General features: G+C 53.1%; 1 protein-coding gene across 1 annotated transcript in view; it reads left to right on the top strand.

Moving 5' to 3' along the window:
• Window positions 1–19,768, top strand: part of opn4xa (opsin 4xa) — a 65,052-nt gene extending 45,284 nt beyond the window's left edge. Inside the window, exons 8-9 of the mRNA XM_064943770.1 lie at window positions 18,859–19,017; window positions 19,382–19,768. Of these exons, the coding sequence (XP_064799842.1) occupies window positions 18,859–19,017; window positions 19,382–19,768 (546 nt within the window). The remainder of the gene's footprint in view (window positions 1–18,858; window positions 19,018–19,381) is intronic.
• The last annotated feature ends 792 nt before the right edge of the window (window positions 19,769–20,560 follow it).

Below are 20,560 nucleotides of genomic sequence, written 5' to 3'. Positions count from 1 at the left end.
TTCAGGGTAGAGGTATATGAGTGGGTGGTAGGAGTGGAGGGGTTGAGTGGAGGGGTTGAGGGTAGAGGTAGAGGAGTGGGTGGTAGGAGTGGAGGGGTTGAGGTTAGAGGTAGAGGAGTGGGTGGTAGGAGTGGAGGGGTTGAGGTTAGAGGTAGAGGAGTGGGTGGTAGGAGTGGAGGGGTTGAGGTTAGAGGTAGAGGAGTGGGTGGTAGGAGTGGAGGGGTTGAGTGGAGGGGTTGAGGGTAGAGGTAGAGGAGTGGGTGGTAGGAGTGGAGGGGTTGAGGGTTGAGGTAGAGGAGTGTGTGGTAGGAGTGGAGGGGTTTCAGGGTAGAGGTAGAGGAGTGCGTTGTAGGAGTGGAGGGGTTGAGGGTAGAGGTAGAGGAGTGGGTGGTAGGAGTGGAGGGGTTGAGGTTAGAGGTAGAGAGTGGGTGGTAGGTGGTAGGAGTGGAGGGGTTGAGGTTAGAGGTAGAGGAGTGGGTGGTAGGAGTGGAGGGGTTGAGTGGAGGGGTTGAGGGTAGAGGTAGAGGAGTGGGTGGTAGGAGTGGAGGGGTTGAGGGTTGAGGTAGAGGAGTGTGTGGTAGGAGTGGAGGGGTTTCAGGGTAGAGGTAGAGGAGTGGGTGGTAGGAGTGGAGGGGTTGAGGGTAGAGGTAGAGGAGTGGGTGGTAGGAGTGGAGGGGTTGAGGGTAGAGGTAGAGGAGTGGGTGGTAGGAGTGGAGGGGTTGAGTGGAGGGGTTGAGGGTAGAGGTAGAGGAGTGGGTGGTAGGAGTGGAGAGGTTGAGGGTAGAGATAGAGGAGTGGGTGGTAGGAATGGAGGGGTTGAGTATAGAGGTAGAGTGGTTTAGTGTAGAGGAGTGGGTGGTAGGAGTGGAGGGTTTGAGGGTAGAGGTAGATGAGTGAGTGGTAGGAGTGGAGGGGTTGAGTGAAGGGGTTGAGGGTAGAGGTAGAGGAGTGGGTGGTAGGAGTGGAGAGGTTGAGGGTAGAGGTAGAGGAGTGGGTGGTAGGAGTGGAGGGGTTACAGGGTAGAGGTAGAGGAGTGCGTGGAGGGGTTGAGGCTAGAGGTAGAGGAGTGTGTGGTAGGAGTGGAGGGGTTGAGGGTAGATGTAGAGGAGTGGGTGGTAAGAGTGGAGGGGTTGAGGGTAGAGGTAGAAGAGTGGAGGGGTTGAGGGTAGAGGTAGAGGAGTGGGTGGTAGGAGTGGAGGGGTTGAGGGTAGAGGTAGAGGATTGGGTGGTAGGAGTGGAGGGGTTGAGGGTAGAGATAGAGGAGTGGGTGGTAGGATTGGAGGCGTTGAGGATAGAGGTAGAGTAATGGGTGGTAGGAGTGGAGGGGTTTCAGGGTAGAGGTAGAGGAGTGGGTGGTAGGAGTGGATAGGTTGAGGGTAGAGGTAGAGGAGTGGGTGGTAGGAGTGGAGGGGTTGAGGATAGAGATAGAGGAGTGGGTGGTAGGAGTGGAGGGGTTGAGGATAGAGGTAGAGTGGTTTAGTGTAGAGGAGTGGGTGGTAAGAGTGGAGGGTTTGAGGGTAGAGGTAGAGGAGTGGGTGGTAGGAGTAGAGGGGTTGAGGATAGAGGTAGAGGAGTGGGTGGTATGAGTGGAGGGGTTGAGTTTAGAGGTAGAGGAGTAGGTGGTAGAGGAGTGGGTGGTAGGAGTGGAGGGGTTGAGGGGTAGGGGTAGAGGAGTGGGTGGTAGGAGTGGAGGGGTTCAGGGTAGAGGTATATGAGTGGGTGGTAGGAGTGGAGGGGTTGAGGGTATAGGAGTAGGTGGTAGGAGTAGAGGGGTTGAGGGTATAGGAGTGGGTGGTAGGAGTAGAGGAGTTGAGGGTAGAGGTAGAGGAGTGGGTGGTAGGAGTGGAAGAGTTGAGGGTAGAGGTAGAGGAGTGGGTGGTAGGAGTGGAGTGGTTGAGTTTAGAGGTAGAGGAGTGGGTGGTCGGAGTGGAGGGGTTGAGGCTAGAGGTAGAGGAGTGGGTGGTAGGAGTGGAGGGGTTGAGGTTAGAGGTAGAGGAGTGGGTGGTAGGAGTGGAGGGGTTGAGGTTAGAGGTAGAGGAGTGGGTGGTAGTAGTGGAGGGGTTGAGTGGAGGGGTTGAGGGTAGAGGTAGAGGAGTGGGTGGTAGGAGTGGAGGGGTTGAGGGTTGAGGTAGAGGAGTGTGTGGTAGGAGTGGAGGGGTTTCAGGGTAGAGGCAGAGGAGTGGGTGGTAGGAGTGGAGGGGTTGAGGGTAGAGGTAGAGGAGTGGGTGGTAGGAGTGGAGGGGTTTCAGGGTAGAGGTAGAGGAGTGCGTTGTAGGAGTGGAGGGGTTGAGGGTAGAGGTAGAGGAGTGGGTGGTAGGAGTGGAGGGGTTGAGGTTAGAGGTAGAGGAGTGGGTGGTAGGAGTGGAGGGGTTGAGGTTAGAGGTAGAGGAGTGGGTGGTAGGAGTGGAGGGGTTGAGTGGAGGGGTTGAGGGTAGATGTAGAGGAGTGGGTGGTAGGAGTGGAGGGGTTGAGGGTTGAGGTAGAGGAGTGTGTGGTAGGAGTGGAGGGGTTTCAGGGTAGAGGTAGAGGAGTGCGTTGTAGGAGTGGAGGGGTTGAGGGTAGAGGTAGAGGAGTGGGTGGTAGGAGTGGAGGGGTTGAGGTTAGAGGTAGAGGAGTGGGTGGTAGGAGTGGAGGGGTTGAGGTTAGAGGTAGAGGAGTGGGTGGTAGGAGTGGAGGGGTTGAGTGGAGGGGTTGAGGGTAGAGGTAGAGGAGTGGGTGGTAGGAGTGGAGGGGTTGAGGGTTGAGGTAGAGGAGTGTGTGGTAGGAGTGGAGGGGTTTCAGGGTAGAGGTAGAGGAGTGGGTGGTAGGAGTGGAGGGGTTGAGGGTAGAGGTAGAGGAGTGGGTGGTAGGAGTGGAGGGGTTGAGGGTAGAGGTAGAGGAGTGGGTGGTAGGAGTGGAGGGGTTGAGGGTAGAGGTAGAGGAGTGGGTGGTAGGAGTGGAGGGGTTGAGTGGAGGGGTTGAGGGTAGAGGTAGAGGAGTGGGTGGTAGGAGTGGAGAGGTTGAGGGTAGAGATAGAGGAGTGGGTGGTAGGAATGGAGGGGTTGAGGATAGAGGTAGAGGAGTGAGTGGTAGGAGTGGAGGGGTTGAGTGAAGGGGTTGAGGGTAGAGGTAGAGGAGTGGGTGGTAGGAGTGGAGAGGTTGAGGGTAGAGGTAGAGGAGTGGGTGGTAGGAGTGGAGGGGTTTCAGGGTAGAGGTAGAGGAGTGCGTGGAGGGGTTGAGGCTAGAGGTAGAGGAGTGTGTGGTAGGAGTGGAGGGGTTGAGGGTAGATGTAGAGGAGTGGGTGGTAAGAGTGGAGGGGTTGAGGGTAGAGGTAGAGGAGTGGGTGGTAGGAGTGGAGGGGTTGAGCGTAGAGGTAGAGGAGTGGGTGGTAGGAGTGGAGGGGTTTCAGGGTAGAGATAGAGGAGTGCGTGGTAGGAGTGGAGGGGTTGAGGCTAGAGGTAGAGGAGTGGGTGGTAAGAGTGGAGGGGTTGAGGGTAGAGGTAGAGGAGTGGGTGGTAGGAGTGGAGGGGTTGAGGGTAGAGGTAGAAGAGTGGAGGGGTTGAGGGTAGAGGTAGAGGAGTGGGTGGTAGGAGTGGAGGGGTTGAGGGTAGAGGTAGAGGATTGGGTGGTAGGAGTGGAGGGGTTGAGGGTAGAGATAGAGGAGTGGGTGGTAGGATTGGAGGCGTTGAGGATAGAGGTAGAGGAGTGGGTGGTAGGAGTGGAGGGGTTTCAGGGTAGAGGTAGAGGAGTGGGTGGTAGGAGTGGAGAGGTTGAGGGTAGAGGTAGGGGAGTGGGTGGTAGGAGTGGAGGGGTTGAGGGTAGAGGTAGAGGAGTGGGTGGTAGGAGTGGAGGGGTTGAGGGTAGAGGTAGAGGAGTGGGTGGTAGGAGTGGAGGGGTTGAGGGTAGAGATAGAGGAGTGGGTGGTAGGATTGGAGGCGTTGAGGATAGAGGTAGAGTAATGGGTGGTAGGAGTGGAGGGGTTTCAGGGTAGAGGTAGAGGAGTGGGTGGTAGGAGTGGATAGGTTGAGGGTAGAGGTAGAGGAGTGGGTGGTAGGAGTGGAGGGGTTGAGGGTAGAGATAGAGGAGTGGGTGGTAGGAGTGGAGGGGTTGAGGATAGAGGTAGAGTGGTTTAGTGTAGAGGAGTGGGTGGTAAGAGTGGAGGGTTTGAGGGTAGAGGTAGAGGAGTGGGTGGTAGGAGTAGAGGGGTTGAGGATAGAGGTAGAGGAGTGGGTGGTATGAGTGGAGGGGTTGAGTTTAGAGGTAGAGGAGTGGGTGGTAGAGGAGTGGGTGGTAGGAGTGGATGGGTTGAGGGGTAGGGGTAGAGGAGTGGGTGGTAGGAGTGGAGGGGTTCAGGGTAGAGGTATATGAGTGGGTGGTAGGAGTGGAGGGGTTGAGGGTATAGGAGTAGGTGGTAGGAGTAGAGGGGTTGAGGGTATAGGAGTGGGTGGTAGGAGTAGAGGAGTTGAGGGTAGAGGTAGAGGAGTGGGTGGTAGGAGTGGAAGAGTTGAGGGTAGAGGTAGAGGAGTGGGTGGTAGGAGTGGAGTGGTTGAGTTTAGAGGTAGAGGAGTGGGTGGTCGGAGTGGAGGGGTTGAGGGTAGAGGTAGAGAAGTGGGTGGTAGGAGTGGAGGGTTTTCAGGGTAGAGGTAGAGGAGTGCGTGGTAGGAGTGGAGGGGTTGAGGCTAGAGGTAGAGGAGTGGGTGGTAAGAGTGGAGGGGTTGAGGGTAGAGGTAGAGGAGTGGGTGGTAGGAGTGGAGGGGTTGAGGGTAGAGGTAGAGGAGTGGGTGGTAGGAGTGGAGGGGTTGAGGGTAGAGGTAGAGGAGTGGGTGGTAGGAGTGGAGGGGTTGAGGGTAGAGGTAGAGGAGTGGGTGGTAGGAGTGGAGGGGTTGAGGGTAGAGATAGAGGAGTGGGTGGTAGGATTGGAGGGGTTGAGGATAGAGGTAGAGGAGTGGGTGGTAGGAGTGGAGGGGTTTCAGGGTAGAGGTAGAGGAGTGGGTGGTAGGAGTGGAGAGGTTGAGGGTAGAGGTAGGGGAGTGGGTGGTAGGAGTGGAGGGGTTGAGGGTAGAGGTAGAGGAGTGGGTGGTAGGAGTGGAGGGGTTGAGGGTAGAGGTAGAGGAGTGGGTGGTAGGAGTGGAGGGGTTGAGGGTAGAGGTAGAGGAGTGGGTGGTAGGAGTGGAGGGGTTGAGGGTAGAGGTAGAGGAGTGGGTGGTAGGAGTGGAGGGGTTGAGGGTAGAGATAGAGGAGTGGGTGGTAGGATTGGAGGGGTTGAGGATAGAGGTAGAGGAGTGGGTGGTAGGAGTGGAGGGGTTTCAGGGTAGAGGTAGAGGAGTGGGTGGTAGGAGTGGAGAGGTTGAGGGTAGAGGTAGAGGAGTGGGTGGTAGGAGTGGAGGGGTTGAGGGTAGAGATAGAGGAGTGGGTGGTAGGAGTGGAGGGGTTGAGGATAGAGTTAGAGTGGTTTAGTGTAGAGGAGTGGGTGGTAAGAGTGGAGGGTTTGAGGGTAGAGGTAGAGGAGTGGGTGGTAGAGGAGTGGGTGGTAGGAGTAGAGGAGTTGAGGGTAGAGGTAGAGGAGTGGGTGGTAGGAGTGGAAGAGGTGAGGGTAGAGGTAGAGGAGTGGGTGGTCGGAGTGGAGGAGTTGAGGTTAGAGGTAGAGGAGTGGGTGGTAGGATTGGAAGGGTTGAGGGTAGAGGTAGAGGAGTGGGTGGTAGGAGTAGAGGGGTTGAGGGTAGAGGTAGAGGAGTGGGTGGTATGAGTGGAGGGGTTGAGTTTAGAGGTAGAGGAGTGGGTGGTAGAGGAGTGGGTGGTAGGAGTGGAGGGGTTCAGGGTAGAGGTATATGAGTGGGTGGTAGGAGTGGAGGGGTTGAGGGTATAGGAGTGGGTGGTAGGAGTAGAGGAGTTGAGGGTAGAGGTATAGCAGTGGGTGGTAGGAGTGGAGGGGTTGAGGGTATAGGAGTGGTGGTAGGAGTAGAGGAGTTGAGGGTAGAGGTAGAGGAGTGGGTGGTAGGAGTGGAAGAGTTGAGGGTAGAGGTAGAGGAGTGGGTGGTAGGGGTGGAGTGGTTGAGTTTAGAGGTAGAGGAGTGGGTGGTAGGAGTGGAGGGGTTGAGGGTAGATGTAGAGGAGTGGGTGGTCGGAGTGGAGGGGTTGAGGGTAGAGGTAGAGAAGTGGGTGGTAGGAGTGGAGGGTTTTCAGGGTAGAAGTAGAGGAGTGGGTGGTAAGAGTGGAGGGGTTGAGGCTAGAGGTAGAGGAGTGGGTGGTAGGAGTGGAGGGGTTGAGGCTAGAGGTAGAGGAGTGGGTGGTAAGAGTGGAGGGGTTGAGAGTAGAGGTAGAGGAGTGGGTGGTAGTAGTGGAGGGGTTGAGGGTAGAGGTAGGGGAGTGGGTGGTAGGAGTGGAGGGGTTGAGGGTAGAGGTAGAGGAGTGGGTGGTAGGAGTGGAGGGGTTGAGGGTAGAGGTAGAGGAGTGGGTGGTAGGAGTGGAGGGGTTGAGGGTAGAGGTAGAGGAGTGGGTGGTAGGAGTGGAGGGGTTGAGGGTAGAGGTAGAGGAGTGGGTGGTAGGAGTGGAGGGGTTGAGGGTAGAGATAGAGGAGTGGGTGGTAGGATTGGAGGGGTTGAGGATAGAGGTAGAGGAGTGGGTGGTAGGAGTGGAGGGGTTTCAGGGTAGAGGTAGAGGAGTGGGTGGTAGGAGTGGAGAGGTTGAGGGTAGAGGTAGGGGAGTGGGTGGTAGGAGTGGAGGGGTTGAGGGTAGAGGTAGAGGAGTGGGTGGTAGGAGTGGAGGGGTTGAGGGTAGAGGTAGAGGAGTGGGTGGTAGGAGTGGAGGGGTTGAGGGTAGAGGTAGAGGAGTGGGTGGTAGGAGTGGAGGGGTTGAGGGTAGAGGTAGAGGAGTGGGTGGTAGGAGTGGAGGGGTTGAGGGTAGAGATAGAGGAGTGGGTGGTAGGATTGGAGGGGTTGAGGATAGAGGTAGAGGAGTGGGTGGTAGGAGTGGAGGGGTTTCAGGGTAGAGGTAGAGGAGTGGGTGGTAGGAGTGGAGAGGTTGAGGGTAGAGGTAGAGGAGTGGGTGGTAGGAGTGGAGGGGTTGAGGGTAGAGATAGAGGAGTGGGTGGTAGGAGTGGAGGGGTTGAGGATAGAGTTAGAGTGGTTTAGTGTAGAGGAGTGGGTGGTAAGAGTGGAGGGTTTGAGGGTAGAGGTAGAGGAGTGGGTGGTAGAGGAGTGGGTGGTAGGAGTAGAGGAGTTGAGGGTAGAGGTAGAGGAGTGGGTGGTAGGAGTGGAAGAGGTGAGGGTAGAGGTAGAGGAGTGGGTGGTCGGAGTGGAGGAGTTGAGGTTAGAGGTAGAGGAGTGGGTGGTAGGATTGGAAGGGTTGAGGGTAGAGGTAGAGGAGTGGGTGGTAGGAGTAGAGGGGTTGAGGGTAGAGGTAGAGGAGTGGGTGGTATGAGTGGAGGGGTTGAGTTTAGAGGTAGAGGAGTGGGTGGTAGAGGAGTGGGTGGTAGGAGTGGAGGGGTTCAGGGTAGAGGTATATGAGTGGGTGGTAGGAGTGGAGGGGTTGAGGGTATAGGAGTGGGTGGTAGGAGTAGAGGAGTTGAGGGTAGAGGTATAGCAGTGGGTGGTAGGAGTGGAGGGGTTGAGGGTATAGGAGTGGGTGGTAGGAGTAGAGGAGTTGAGGGTAGAGGTAGAGGAGTGGGTGGTAGGAGTGGAAGAGTTGAGGGTAGAGGTAGAGGAGTGGGTGGTAGGGGTGGAGTGGTTGAGTTTAGAGGTAGAGGAGTGGGTGGTAGGAGTGGAGGGGTTGAGGGTAGATGTAGAGGAGTGGGTGGTCGGAGTGGAGGGGTTGAGGGTAGAGGTAGAGAAGTGGGTGGTAGGAGTGGAGGGTTTTCAGGGTAGAAGTAGAGGAGTGGGTGGTAAGAGTGGAGGGGTTGAGGCTAGAGGTAGAGGAGTGGGTGGTAGGAGTGGAGGGGTTGAGGCTAGAGGTAGAGGAGTGGGTGGTAAGAGTGGAGGGGTTGAGAGTAGAGGTAGAGGAGTGGGTGGTAGTAGTGGAGGGGTTGAGGGTAGAGGTAGAGGAGTGGGTGGTAGGAGTGGAGGGGTTGAGGGTAGAGTTAGAGGAGTGGGTGGTAGGAGTGGAGGGGTTGAGGGTAGAGATAGAGGAGTGGGTGGTAGGATTGGAGGGGTTGAGGATAGAGGTAGGGGAGTGGGTGCTAGGAGTGGAGGGGTTTCAGGGTAGAGGTAGAGGAGTGGGTGGTAGGAGTGGAGAGGTTGAGGGTAGAGGTAGAGGAGTGGGTGGTAAGAGTGGAGGGGTTGAGGGTAGAGGTAGAGGAGTGGGTGGTAGTAGTGGAGGGGTTGAGGGTAGAGGTAGAGGAGTGGGTGGTAGGAGTGGAGGGGTTGAGGGTAGAGTTAGAGGAGTGGGTGGTAGGAGTGAAGGGGTTGAGGGTAGAGATAGAGGAGTGGGTGGTAGGAGTGGAGGGGTTGAGGATAGAGGTAGAGTGGTTTAGTGTAGAGGAGTGGGTGGTAAGAGTGGAGGGTTTGAGGGTAGAGGTAGAGGATTGGGTGGTAGGAGTAGAGGGGTTGAGGGTAGAGGTAGAGGATTGGGTGGTATGAGTGGAGGGGTTGAGTTTAGAGGTAGAGCAGTGGGTGGTAGAGGAGTGGGTGGTAGGAGTGGAGGGGTTGAGGGGTAGGGGTAGAGGAGTGGGTGGTAGGAGTGGAGGGGTTGAGGGTAGAGGTAGAGGAGTGGGTGGTAGGAGTGGAGGGGTTGAGGGTAGAGGTAGAGGAGTGGGTGGTAGGAGTGGAGGGGTTGAGGATAGAGGTAGAGTGGTTTAGTGTAGAGGAGTGGGTGGGAGGGGTTGAGGCTAGAGGTAGAGGAGTGTGTGGTAGGAGTGGAGGGGTTGAGGGTAGATGTAGAGGAGTGGGTGGTAGGAGTGGAGGGGTTGAGGGTAGAGGTAGAGGAGTGGGTGGTAGGAGTGGAGGGGTTTCAGGGTAGAGGTAGAGGAGTGGGTGGTAGGAGTGGAGGGGTTGAGGGTAGAGGTAGAGGAGTGGGTGGTAGGAGTGGAGGGGTTGAGGGTAGAGGTAGAAGAGTGGAGGGGTTGAGGGTAGAGGTAGAGGAGTGGGTGGTAGGAGTGGAGGGGTTGAGGGTAGAGGTAGAGGAGTAGGTGGTAGGAGTGGAGGGGTTGAGGCTAGAGGTAGAGGAGTGGGTGGTAAGAGTGGAGGGGTTGAGGGTAGAGGTAGAGGAGTGGGTGGTAGGAGTGGAGGGGTTGAGGGTAGTGTTAGAAGAGTGGAGGGGTTGAGGGTAGAGGTAGAGGAGTGGGTGGTAGGGGTAGAGGGGTTGAGGGTAGAGGTAGAGGGGTGGAGGGTAGAGGTAGAGTGGTTTAGTTTAGAGGAGTGGCGGGTAGAGTTAGAGGAGTAGGTGGTAGGAGTGGTGGGGTTGAGGGTGGAGATAAGGGAGTGGGTGTTAGGATTGGAGGGGTTCAGGGTAGAGGTATATGAGTGGGTGGTAGGAGTGGAGGGGTTGAGGGTATAGGAGTGGGTGGTAGGAGTAGAGGAGTTGAGGGTAGAGGTATAGGAGTGGGTGGTAGGAGTGGAGGGGTTGAGGGTATAGGAGTGGGTGGTAGGAGTAGAGGAGTTGAGGGTAGAGGTAGAGGAGTGGGTGGTAGGAGTGGAAGATTTGAGGGTAGAGGTAGAGGAGTGGGTGGTAGGGGTGGAGTGGTTGAGTTTAGAGGTAGAGGAGTGGGTGGTAGGAGTGGAGGGGTTGAGGCTAGAGGTAGAGGAGTGGGTGGTAAGAGTGGAGGGGTTGAGGGTAGAGGTAGAGAAGTGGGTGGTAATAGTGGAGGGGTTGAGGGGTAGGGGTAGAGGAGTGAGTGGTAGGAGTGGAGGGGTTGAGGCTAGAGGTAGAGGAGTGGGTGGTAAGAGTGGAGGGGTTGAGAGTAGAGGTAGAGGAGTGGGTGGTAGTAGTGGAGGGGTTGAGGGTAGAGGTAGAGGAGTGGGTGGTAGGAGTGGAGGGGTTGAGGGTAGAGTTAGAGGAGTGGGTGGTAGGAGTGGAGGGGTTGAGGGTAGAGATAGAGGAGTGGGTGGTAGGATTGGAGGGGTTGAGGATAGAGGTAGGGGAGTGGGTGCTAGGAGTGGAGGGGTTTCAGGGTAGAGGTAGAGGAGTGGGTGGTAGGAGTGGAGAGGTTGAGGGTAGAGGTAGAGGAGTGGGTGGTAAGAGTGGAGGGGTTGAGGGTAGAGGTAGAGGAGTGGGTGGTAGTAGTGGAGGGGTTGAGGGTAGAGGTAGAGGAGTGGGTGGTAGGAGTGGAGGGGTTGAGGGTAGAGTTAGAGGAGTGGGTGGTAGGAGTGAAGGGGTTGAGGGTAGAGATAGAGGAGTGGGTGGTAGGAGTGGAGGGGTTGAGGATAGAGGTAGAGTGGTTTAGTGTAGAGGAGTGGGTGGTAAGAGTGGAGGGTTTGAGGGTAGAGGTAGAGGATTGGGTGGTAGGAGTAGAGGGGTTGAGGGTAGAGGTAGAGGATTGGGTGGTATGAGTGGAGGGGTTGAGTTTAGAGGTAGAGCAGTGGGTGGTAGAGGAGTGGGTGGTAGGAGTGGAGGGGTTGAGGGGTAGGGGTAGAGGAGTGGGTGGTAGGAGTGGAGGGGTTGAGGGTAGAGGTAGAGGAGTGGGTGGTAGGAGTGGAGGGGTTGAGGGTAGAGGTAGAGGAGTGGGTGGTAGGAGTGGAGGGGTTGAGGATAGAGGTAGAGTGGTTTAGTGTAGAGGAGTGGGTGGGAGGGGTTGAGGCTAGAGGTAGAGGAGTGTGTGGTAGGAGTGGAGGGGTTGAGGGTAGATGTAGAGGAGTGGGTGGTAGGAGTGGAGGGGTTGAGGGTAGAGGTAGAGGAGTGGGTGGTAGGAGTGGAGGGGTTTCAGGGTAGAGGTAGAGGAGTGGGTGGTAGGAGTGGAGGGGTTGAGGGTAGAGGTAGAGGAGTGGGTGGTAGGAGTGGAGGGGTTGAGGGTAGAGGTAGAAGAGTGGAGGGGTTGAGGGTAGAGGTAGAGGAGTGGGTGGTAGGAGTGGAGGGGTTGAGGGTAGAGGTAGAGGAGTAGGTGGTAGGAGTGGAGGGGTTGAGGCTAGAGGTAGAGGAGTGGGTGGTAAGAGTGGAGGGGTTGAGGGTAGAGGTAGAGGAGTGGGTGGTAGGAGTGGAGGGGTTGAGGGTAGTGTTAGAAGAGTGGAGGGGTTGAGGGTAGAGGTAGAGGAGTGGGTGGTAGGGGTAGAGGGGTTGAGGGTAGAGGTAGAGGGGTGGAGGGTAGAGGTAGAGTGGTTTAGTTTAGAGGAGTGGCGGGTAGAGTTAGAGGAGTAGGTGGTAGGAGTGGTGGGGTTGAGGGTGGAGATAAGGGAGTGGGTGTTAGGATTGGAGGGGTTCAGGGTAGAGGTATATGAGTGGGTGGTAGGAGTGGAGGGGTTGAGGGTATAGGAGTGGGTGGTAGGAGTAGAGGAGTTGAGGGTAGAGGTATAGGAGTGGGTGGTAGGAGTGGAGGGGTTGAGGGTATAGGAGTGGGTGGTAGGAGTAGAGGAGTTGAGGGTAGAGGTAGAGGAGTGGGTGGTAGGAGTGGAAGATTTGAGGGTAGAGGTAGAGGAGTGGGTGGTAGGGGTGGAGTGGTTGAGTTTAGAGGTAGAGGAGTGGGTGGTAGGAGTGGAGGGGTTGAGGCTAGAGGTAGAGGAGTGGGTGGTAAGAGTGGAGGGGTTGAGGGTAGAGGTAGAGAAGTGGGTGGTAATAGTGGAGGGGTTGAGGGGTAGGGGTAGAGGAGTGAGTGGTAGGAGTGGAGGGGTTGAGGGTAGAGGTAGAGGAGTGGGTGGTAGGAGTGGAGGGGTTGAGGGTAGAGGTAGAGGAGTGGGTGGTAGGAGTGGAGGGGTTGAGGATAGAGGTAGAGTGGTTTAGTGTAGAGGAGTGGGTGTGAGGGGTTGAGGATTGAGGTAGAGGAGTGCGTGGTAGGAGTGGAGGGGTTGAGGGTAGATGTAGAGGAGTGGGTGGTCGGAGTGGAGGGGTTGAGGGTAGAGGTAGAGAAGTGGGTGGTAGGAGTGGAGGGTTTTCAGGGTAGAAGTAGAGGAGTGGGTGGTAGGAGTGGAGGGGTTGAGGCTAGAGGTAGAGGAGTGGGTGGTAGGAGTGGAGGGGTTGAGGCTAGAGGTAGAGGAGTGGGTGGTAAGAGTGGAGGGGTTGAGGGTAAAGGTAGAGGAGTGGGTGGTAGGACTGGAGGGGTTGAGGGTAGAGTTAGAGGAGTGGGTGGTAGGAGTGGAGGGGTTGAGGGTAGAGGTAGAGGAGTGGGTGGTAGGAGTGGAGGGGTTGAGGGTAGAGATAGAGGAGTGGGTGGTAGGATTGGAGGGGTTGAGGATAGAGGTAGAGGAGTGGGTGGTAGGAGTGGAGGGGTTGAGGGTAGAGTTAGAGGAGTGGGTGGTAGGAGTGGAGAGGTTGAGGGTAGAGGTAGAGGAGTGGGTGGTAGGAGTGGAGGGGTTGAGGGTAGAGATAGAGGAGTGGGTGGTAGGAGTGGAGGGGTTTCAGGGTAGAGGTAGAGGAGTGGGTGGTAGGAGTGGAGGGGTTGAGGATAGAGGTAGAGTGGTTTAGTGTAGAGGAGTGGGTGGTAAGAGTGGAGGGTTTGAGGGTAGAGGTAGAGGAGTGGGTGGTAGGAGTAGAGGGGTTGAGGGTAGAGGTAGAGGATTGGGTGGTATGAGTGGAGGAGTTGAGTTTAGAGGTAGAGGAGTGGGTGGTAGAGGAGTGGGTGGTAGGAGTGGAGGGGTTGAGGGGTAGGGGTAGAGGAGTGGGTGGTAGGAGTGGAGGGGTTGAGGGTAGAGGTAGAGGAGTGGGTGGTAGGAGTGGAGGGGTTGAGGGTAGAGGTAGAGGAGTGGGTGGTAGGAGTGGAGGGGTTGAGGATAGAGGTAGAGTGGTTTAGTGTAGAGGAGTGGGTGGGAGGGGTTGAGGCTAGAGGTAGAGGAGTGTGTGGTAGGAGTGGAGGGGTTGAGGGTAGATGTAGAGGAGTGGGTGGTAGGAGTGGAGGGGTTGAGGGTAGAGGTAGAGGAGTGGGTGGTAGGAGTGGAGGGGTTGAGGCTAGAGGTAGAGGAGTGGGTGGTAAGAGTGGATGGGTTGAGGGTAGAGGTAGAGGAGTGGGTGGTAGGAGTGGAGGGGTTGAGGGTAGAGGTAGAAGAGTGGAGGGGTTGAGGGTAGAGGTAGAGGAGTGGGTGGTAGGAGTGGAGGGGTTGAGGGTAGAGGTAGAGGAGTAGGTGGTAGGAGTGGAGGGGTTGAGGCTAGAGGTAGAGGAGTGGGTGGTAGGAGTGGAGGGGTTGAGGGTAGAGGTAGAAGAGTGGAGGGGTTGAGGGTAGAGGTAGAGGAGTGGGTGGTAGGGGTAGAGGGGTTGAGAGGTAGAGGTAGAGGGGTGGAGGGTAGAGGTAGAGTGGTTTAGTTTAGAGGAGTGGCGGGTAGAGTTAGAGGAGTAGGTGGTAGGAGTGGTGGGGTTGAGGGTGGAGATAGGGGAGTGGGTGGTAGGAGTGGAGGGGTTGAGGATAGAGGTAGAGTGGTTTAGTGTAGAGGAATGGGTGGTTGGAGTGGAGGGGTTGAGGGTAGTGGTAGAGGAGTGGGTGGTAGGGGTAGAGGGGTTGAGGGTAGAGGTAGAGGGGTGGAGGGTAGAGGTAGAGTGGTTTAGTTTAGAGGAGTGGCGGGTAGAGTTAGAGGAGTAGGTGGTAGGAGTGGTGGGGTTGAGGGTGGAGATAGGGGAGTGGGTGGTAGGATTGGAGGGGTTCAGGGTAGAGGTATATGAGTGGGTGGTAGGAGTGGAGGGGTTGAGGGTATAGGAGTGGGTGGTAGGAGTAGAGGAGTTGAGGGTAGAGGTATAGGAGTGGGTGGTAGGTGTGGAGGGGTTGAGGGTATAGGAGTGGGTGGTAGGAGTAGAGGAGTTGAGGGTAGAGGTAGAGGAGTGGGTGGTAGGAGTGGAGGGGTTGGGGGTAGAGGTAGAGTATAGAGAATAGATGTCTCATGTTGCCAGGCATACACAAAGGCTGGAGTCAAGTCTACAAAAACAGAAACAATCAAATGCAACAATGTACTGCTTTCTGTAATACAATCTGTTATTTTGTAAGTATGTTTCTGAGAAAATGTATTAAAATGTTGATCACAAAAAAGAAAAACATTGTAAAGCACAGTGCTCTAGAGCAGTGGTTCCCAAACGTTTTATAGTCCTGTACCCCTTCAAACATTCAACCTCCAGCTGTACCCCCTCTAGCACCAGGGTCAGATCATTCTCAAATGTTATTTCTTGCCATCATTGTAAGCCAGCCACAAACACACTATCTTATTAAACATAAGAATGCGTGTGAGTTTTTGTCACAACCCGGCTCATGGGAAGTGACAAAGAGCTCTTATAGGACCAGGGCACAAATAATAATCAATAATTTAGCTCTTTATTTAGCCATCTTACATATAAAACTTATTCACAAAAATTGTGAATAACTCACCACAAGTTAATGAGAAGGGTGTGCTTGAAAGTATACACATAACTCTGCAATGTTGGGTTGTATTGGAGAGAGTCTCAATCTTAAATCCTTTTCCACACAGTCTGTGCCTGTATTTTGTTTTCATGCTAGTGAGGGCCGAGAAGCCACTCTCATATAGGTACGTGGTTGCAAAGGGCATCAGTGTCTTAGCGCAATTTGCCAAGGCAGGATACTCTGAGCGCAGCCCTATCCAGAAATCTGGCAGTGGCTTCTGATTAAATTACATTTTCACAGAACTGCTTGTTGCAATTTCGATGAGGCTCTCTTGTTCAGATATCGGTAAGTGGACTGGTGGTGGGGCATGAAACCGATAACAAATCCAGTTGTTTGTGTCGTCTCCTTCGGGAAATTACCTGCGTAATTGCACACCCAGCTCACTCGGGTGCTTCACTGCAGTGTATATCACATTTGACATTGTCCATAAGCTTGAGTTCATTTGCACACAAACAAATCATACAATGATGGAAAGACCTGTGTGTTGTCCTTGTTAATGCAGACAGAAAAGAGCTCCAACTTCTTAGTCATAGCCTCAATTTTGTCCCTCACGTTGAATAGTTGCAGTTGCAGAGTCCCTGTAATCCTAGATTCAGATCATTCAGGTGAGACAAAACATCACCCAGACTGGCCAGTCATGTGAGAAACTCGTCATCATACAAGCGGTCAGACAAGTGAAAATGATGGTCATTAAAGAAAACTTTAAGCTCGTCTCTCAATTCAAAAAAATCTGTCAATACTTTGCCCCTCGATAACCAGCGCACTTCTGTATGTTGTAAAAGCGTTACATGATCGCTGCCCATATCATTGCATAGTGAGGAACATAGTTCAGGGGCCTTGCTTTAATAAAGTTAACAATTTTCACTGTAGTGTCCAAAATGTCTTTCAAGCTGTCAGGAATTCCCTTGGCAGCAAGAGCCTCTCGGTGGATGCTGCAATGTACCCAAGTGGCGTCGGGAGCAACTGCTTGCATGTGCGTTACCACTTCACTATGTCTCCCTGTCATGGCTTTTGTGCCATCAGTTCAGATACCAACACATCTTGACCACCAAAGTCCATTTGATGTCACAAAGCTGTCCAGTACTTAAAAAATATTTCCAGTGGTTTTCAAAAGAGGATGTCTTCCATAATTGACCCCCCATAAACATAAAGGGACATACACCAGGAGCTGTGCCAGGTCCGCCACGTCTGTTGACTCATCCTGTAAGCGCATACAATTCACTGGCTTGTATGCGAAGCAGAAATTGTTTCAAAACATCTCCTGCCATGTCACTGATGTGTCGTGAAACAGTGTTTGTTTGATGAAGGCATTGTCTGTATAGTTTTTTTGGCCTTTCCCCCCAGCATTGTCCCAGCCATATCCACGGCAGCAGGAAGAATGAAGTACTCCACAATAGAATGGTGCTTGCCTGTCCCAGCCACTCGGTCGCTCAACATATAAGATGCTTCTAGCCAATCATATTAATGGTATCTGTTTCTTTTATACATGTCTTACTCCTCAAAAGTCCTCTTTTTTTCTCGCTCAAAAAACTCCTGTGGCTTATTTTTCAAATTGTCACGTTTCGTTTCTAAATATCGGCGCATGAGTGAAGGTTTCCCGCGAGAAAGTAACGGTGGGTGATTGTGATTGGATGTTAATTATTTGACTAGGCTACCTGTATTTTACAGTGTGTTGTTATTTCGCTGAACACTAGATGGTTTAATTAGATTTTTGGCAGTGAAACGAGGCTTCTCAGGCGATTAAAAAAACCTCATCCAAATATAGCCCCGTTGGAAAATATAAATGTACTGTTAGAAAATGTGAAGGGAAAAAAAGGAAAAAAATCTTTCACATTTTTATTTGGCCTACCCCCGGCAGCATTGCACGTACCCCTGGGGGTACACGTACCCCAGTTTGGGAATACCTGCTCTAGAGAGAACTGGACTAAACCATCGCGTGTGAGATCTTTTCACTGCGTTACTATGTAAACAATATCACAAGACAAATACCATTTAATGGAGCAGTATTAAGATGTATTCTCCTAAACTGATTAAAGCTGCGAAAGGTGAAATAGCGCCATTGGCTGCCCCAGGCACATTTGTTACTGTTTTTGTTTTGAGATGAACATCCAGCTTCATGGTAAAAAGAAAAGGTTGTACAGTCTGCTGTTCTATATCGCGTGTAATGATGTCTGAGGAGAAAAACAGTGCTTTAGTTTGAAGTAACGTCTTTGTTGTTGTAATATAGAAAACAGACGTGGCAGTTTCACCACTATGGATTCCAGCATTATGACGTGTATTATGCGTCATTGGCGTAACACACAATAACTTTACTTTGTGTTTACATGCTGAATTAGAGCTCAGCTGTTGAGTGAGGAAAAAGACCAAAATGCCTTCTTGGTGCCAAGACAACTCCCTGACACACCCCAGGGCTCTTGACTAACTGGCTAACACACACATGCATCCAGCAGCACACCAGGAGCTCTGGGTATGATGCTCTGATGCGGTGTGTGTTTGATGTTGTGGACCCATCGGGAGAGGTCTGTAGGGGAAATGGGTGTCCTTCTGAGCCCCTTCAGAGCTGTGTGTCCAGTGGTCCACTGGTCTGGGGAGGGTGCCTTGGCAAAATCAGCACTATTGTACCTGCCGGTTCCACTTTAGACTGGAAGTGTTAAATCTGCACAATCACAGCTGAACAGCAGGAGGTCTATATCCTGGACCTCCTACAGTTCTGTCCAAACACAAAGGACCCCCCCCCAAAAAAAACCTGGCTGACTTGGACCTGGCTGACTTGGACCTGGCTGACTAGGGTGACTTGAACCTGGCTGACTTGGACCTGGCTGACTTGGACCTGGCTGACTTGTACCTGGCTGACTTGGAACTGGATGACTTGGTTGACTTGGACCTGGATGACTTGGTTGACTTGGACCTGGATGACTTGGACCTGGCTGACTTGTACCTGGCTGACTTGGACCTGGATGACTTGGTTGACTTGGACCTGGCTGACTTGGACCTGGCTGACTTGGACCTGGATGACTTGGTTGACTTGGACCTGGATGACTTGGACCTGGCTGACTTGGACCTGGATAACCTGGCTGACTTTAAACTGGATGACTTGAACCTGGATGACCTGGATGACTTTGACCTGGCTGACTTGGACCTGGCTGACTTGGACTTGGATGACTTGGACTTGGATGACTTGGACCTGGCTGACTTGGACCTGGCTGACTTGGTTGACTTGGACCTGGCTGACTTGGACCTGGCTAACTTGGACCTGGCTTACTTGGACCTGGCTGACTTGTACCTGGCTGACTTGGACCTGGATGACTTGGTTGACTTGGACCTGGATGACTTGGACCTGGCTGACTTGTACCTGGCTGACTTGGACCTGGATGACTTGGTTGACTTGGACCTGGATGACTTGGACCTGGCTGACTTGGACCTGGCTGACTTGGACCTGGATGACTTGGTTGACTTGGACCTGGATGACTTGGACCTGGCTGACTTGGACCTGGATAACCTGGCTGACTTGGACCTGGATGACTTGGACCTGGATGACCTGGATGACTTGGACCTGGCTGACTTGGACCTGGCTGACTTGGACTTGGATGACTTGGACTTGGATGACTTGGACCTGGCTGACTTGGACCTGGCTGACTTGTACCTGGCTGACTTGGTTGACTTGGACCTGGCTGACTTGGACCTGGCTGACTTGGACCTGGATGACTTGAACCTGGCTGACTTGGTTGACTTGGACCTGGATGACTTGGACCTGGATGACTTGGACCTGGATGACTTGGACCTGGATGACTTGGACCTGGCTGACTTGGACCTGGATGACTTAGACCTGGATGACTTGGACCTGGCTGACTTGGACCTGGCTGACTTGGACCTGGATGACTTGGACCTGGATGACTTGGACCTGGCTGACTTGGACCTAGATGACCTGGATGACTTGGACCTGGATGACTTGGTTGACTTGAACCTGGATGACCTGGCTGACTTGGACCTGGATGACTTAGACCTGGATGACCTGGATGACTTGGACCTGGCTGACTTGGACCTGGATGACTTGAACCTGGATGACTTGGACCTGGATGACTTGGACCTGGATGACTTGGACCTGGCTGACTTGGACCTGGATGACTTGGACCTGGCTGACTTGGACCTAGATGACCTGGATGACTTGGACCTGGATGACTTGGTTGACTTGAACATGGATGACCTGGATGACTTGGACCTGGCTGACTTGGACCTGGATGACCTGGATGACTTGGACCTGGATGACTTGAACCTGGCTGACTTGGACCTGGATGACATGGACCTAGCTGACTTGGACCTGGATGACCTGGATGACTTGGACCTGGCTGACTTGGACCTGGATGACTTGGACCTGGATGACCTGGCTGACTTGGACCCGTATTGTGTGTAACCTCCACAGCAGATGAGGAGTGATGTCGAGCTGGACCCCATGGACCAGCAGGGCCAGTCTCTGAGAATCAGCCACTCCTCTGGAGCTCTGAGGGTGAAGGAGTGCAGACAGTCATCCCAGCAGCGGGCCAAGATAAGGAACAGCAACAGTCAGGAAAAGGTAAGGTTGGAGGTCCAGCTAGGAGTTGGTGGCTGGGTAGAACTTTGCACGGTTTCTGTGGCGAACTGTCACTCAAACACACGTTTGGGGGGCGCTGTAATGCTTTTTCTGAACATGAGACGAATCTGTCAGGCTGACAGTGTAATACAACATTTAAGTAACAGCTGGTACCTGGTACACTCAGGTTCACAGGTGGTTTAACATTATTTATGTATTTATTTATATATTATTTACGCAATTTGCAATCATTTGCAACGGAACAAGAGGCCTAGACAGGAGTTTTTCAAAATGTTATATGGTTGAGAAGTCACCACTTGAAAATTATGAGGATGGTAAAAATGTAATTCACAACCCATTTATTTTGGTGCTCTCATAGTGTGATAGGGGCTCACTGAGCAGCTGTGACCACGACCTGGTGTCTGAATCTGTCAACATGGCCACCGTGCCCCTCCTTATGACCAGAGAGGAGGCTGGAGAGGGGTGGCAGGAGCAGGACAAGGAGAAGACTCAGGACAGAGTCCCCCAGTCAGCCCTTGAGGTGGAGCCAGCCTCACCCCCTAGGATCCCCAGGACCCTGATCCACAACAAACACAGACACTCTAATGTTTCCCAGATCATCATCATCCCCTCGTCAGAGACGACGGGGGACTATAAGGGGGAGGAGCATGGAGCACAGACCCGAGAGAAGAACTTGCTACTGGGCCTGCAGAGTTTAAACTGCTCCACTGAACTGCTGGAGTCGGTAGAGAAATTCCTCTCCTGAAACACCCCTGTTGAGTCTGTCTGAAGGTTTTGTGGTGTATGTATGATGTGTGAATGTGTTACTGTCACATTACTGTACAATACAGACAAGCAAGTGAGGATTGTTATGGTCCAAGGAGGTTACACATACACTGTAACTGAAAACTGTAAATTATATGCACATTTTGGGTATTATCAACAGTAAAATAATCTGAAACATTTTTCTGCAGCATACTGTAAATTGTGGTGCATTGTGGGAAAATGTTGTGGCAGGGAAAGTGTTGCTGTATTTCGAATGGCACTGTAATTCCACCCCACAGAATACAGTACTGTACAGTATCTTTGGAGCGTTCCATCTGTACAAAAAAACCTTTTGACCACTAGTGGGTGCACAGCACTGCTGTTTCTGTCTCATTAACATATTTTGAGGTGTGCCTTGTAAAAATATATTTTTGTTGCACCCGTGAGTGAGAATGCTGCACCAATATAACTTATATATAACTCAATATAACTCATAAGTTGTGTTTTTGAATCTTTTACTTTCGGTTTTGTATACCAGCTTCAAACAGCTGAAAATACAATAGTTTTGGTTATGGAAAATATATTTCACAGCAGTTTAGATGGTACAATGATTCTATATTCACTATACTTGTTTGCCTAATTTCAGTTTATATGACAAAACAAACTATTAGAATTTTTGCAACCAGGAAATGGCGGTGTGATTTCTGCATAGTGCGTCTTTAAACCTTAAATGGTTGAGCATTTTGACATGTCCTTATGGTCTGTTTTGCCCTGTAGTCGCTGCCAGTTTGGA

Source organism: Oncorhynchus masou, chromosome 28 (assembly GCF_036934945.1).
Source record: "Oncorhynchus masou masou isolate Uvic2021 chromosome 28, UVic_Omas_1.1, whole genome shotgun sequence".
Lineage (NCBI taxonomy): Eukaryota > Metazoa > Chordata > Actinopteri > Salmoniformes > Salmonidae > Oncorhynchus > Oncorhynchus masou.
Note: the sequence above shows the minus strand (reverse complement) of the source record. Positions and strands in the feature narration are given on the sequence as shown.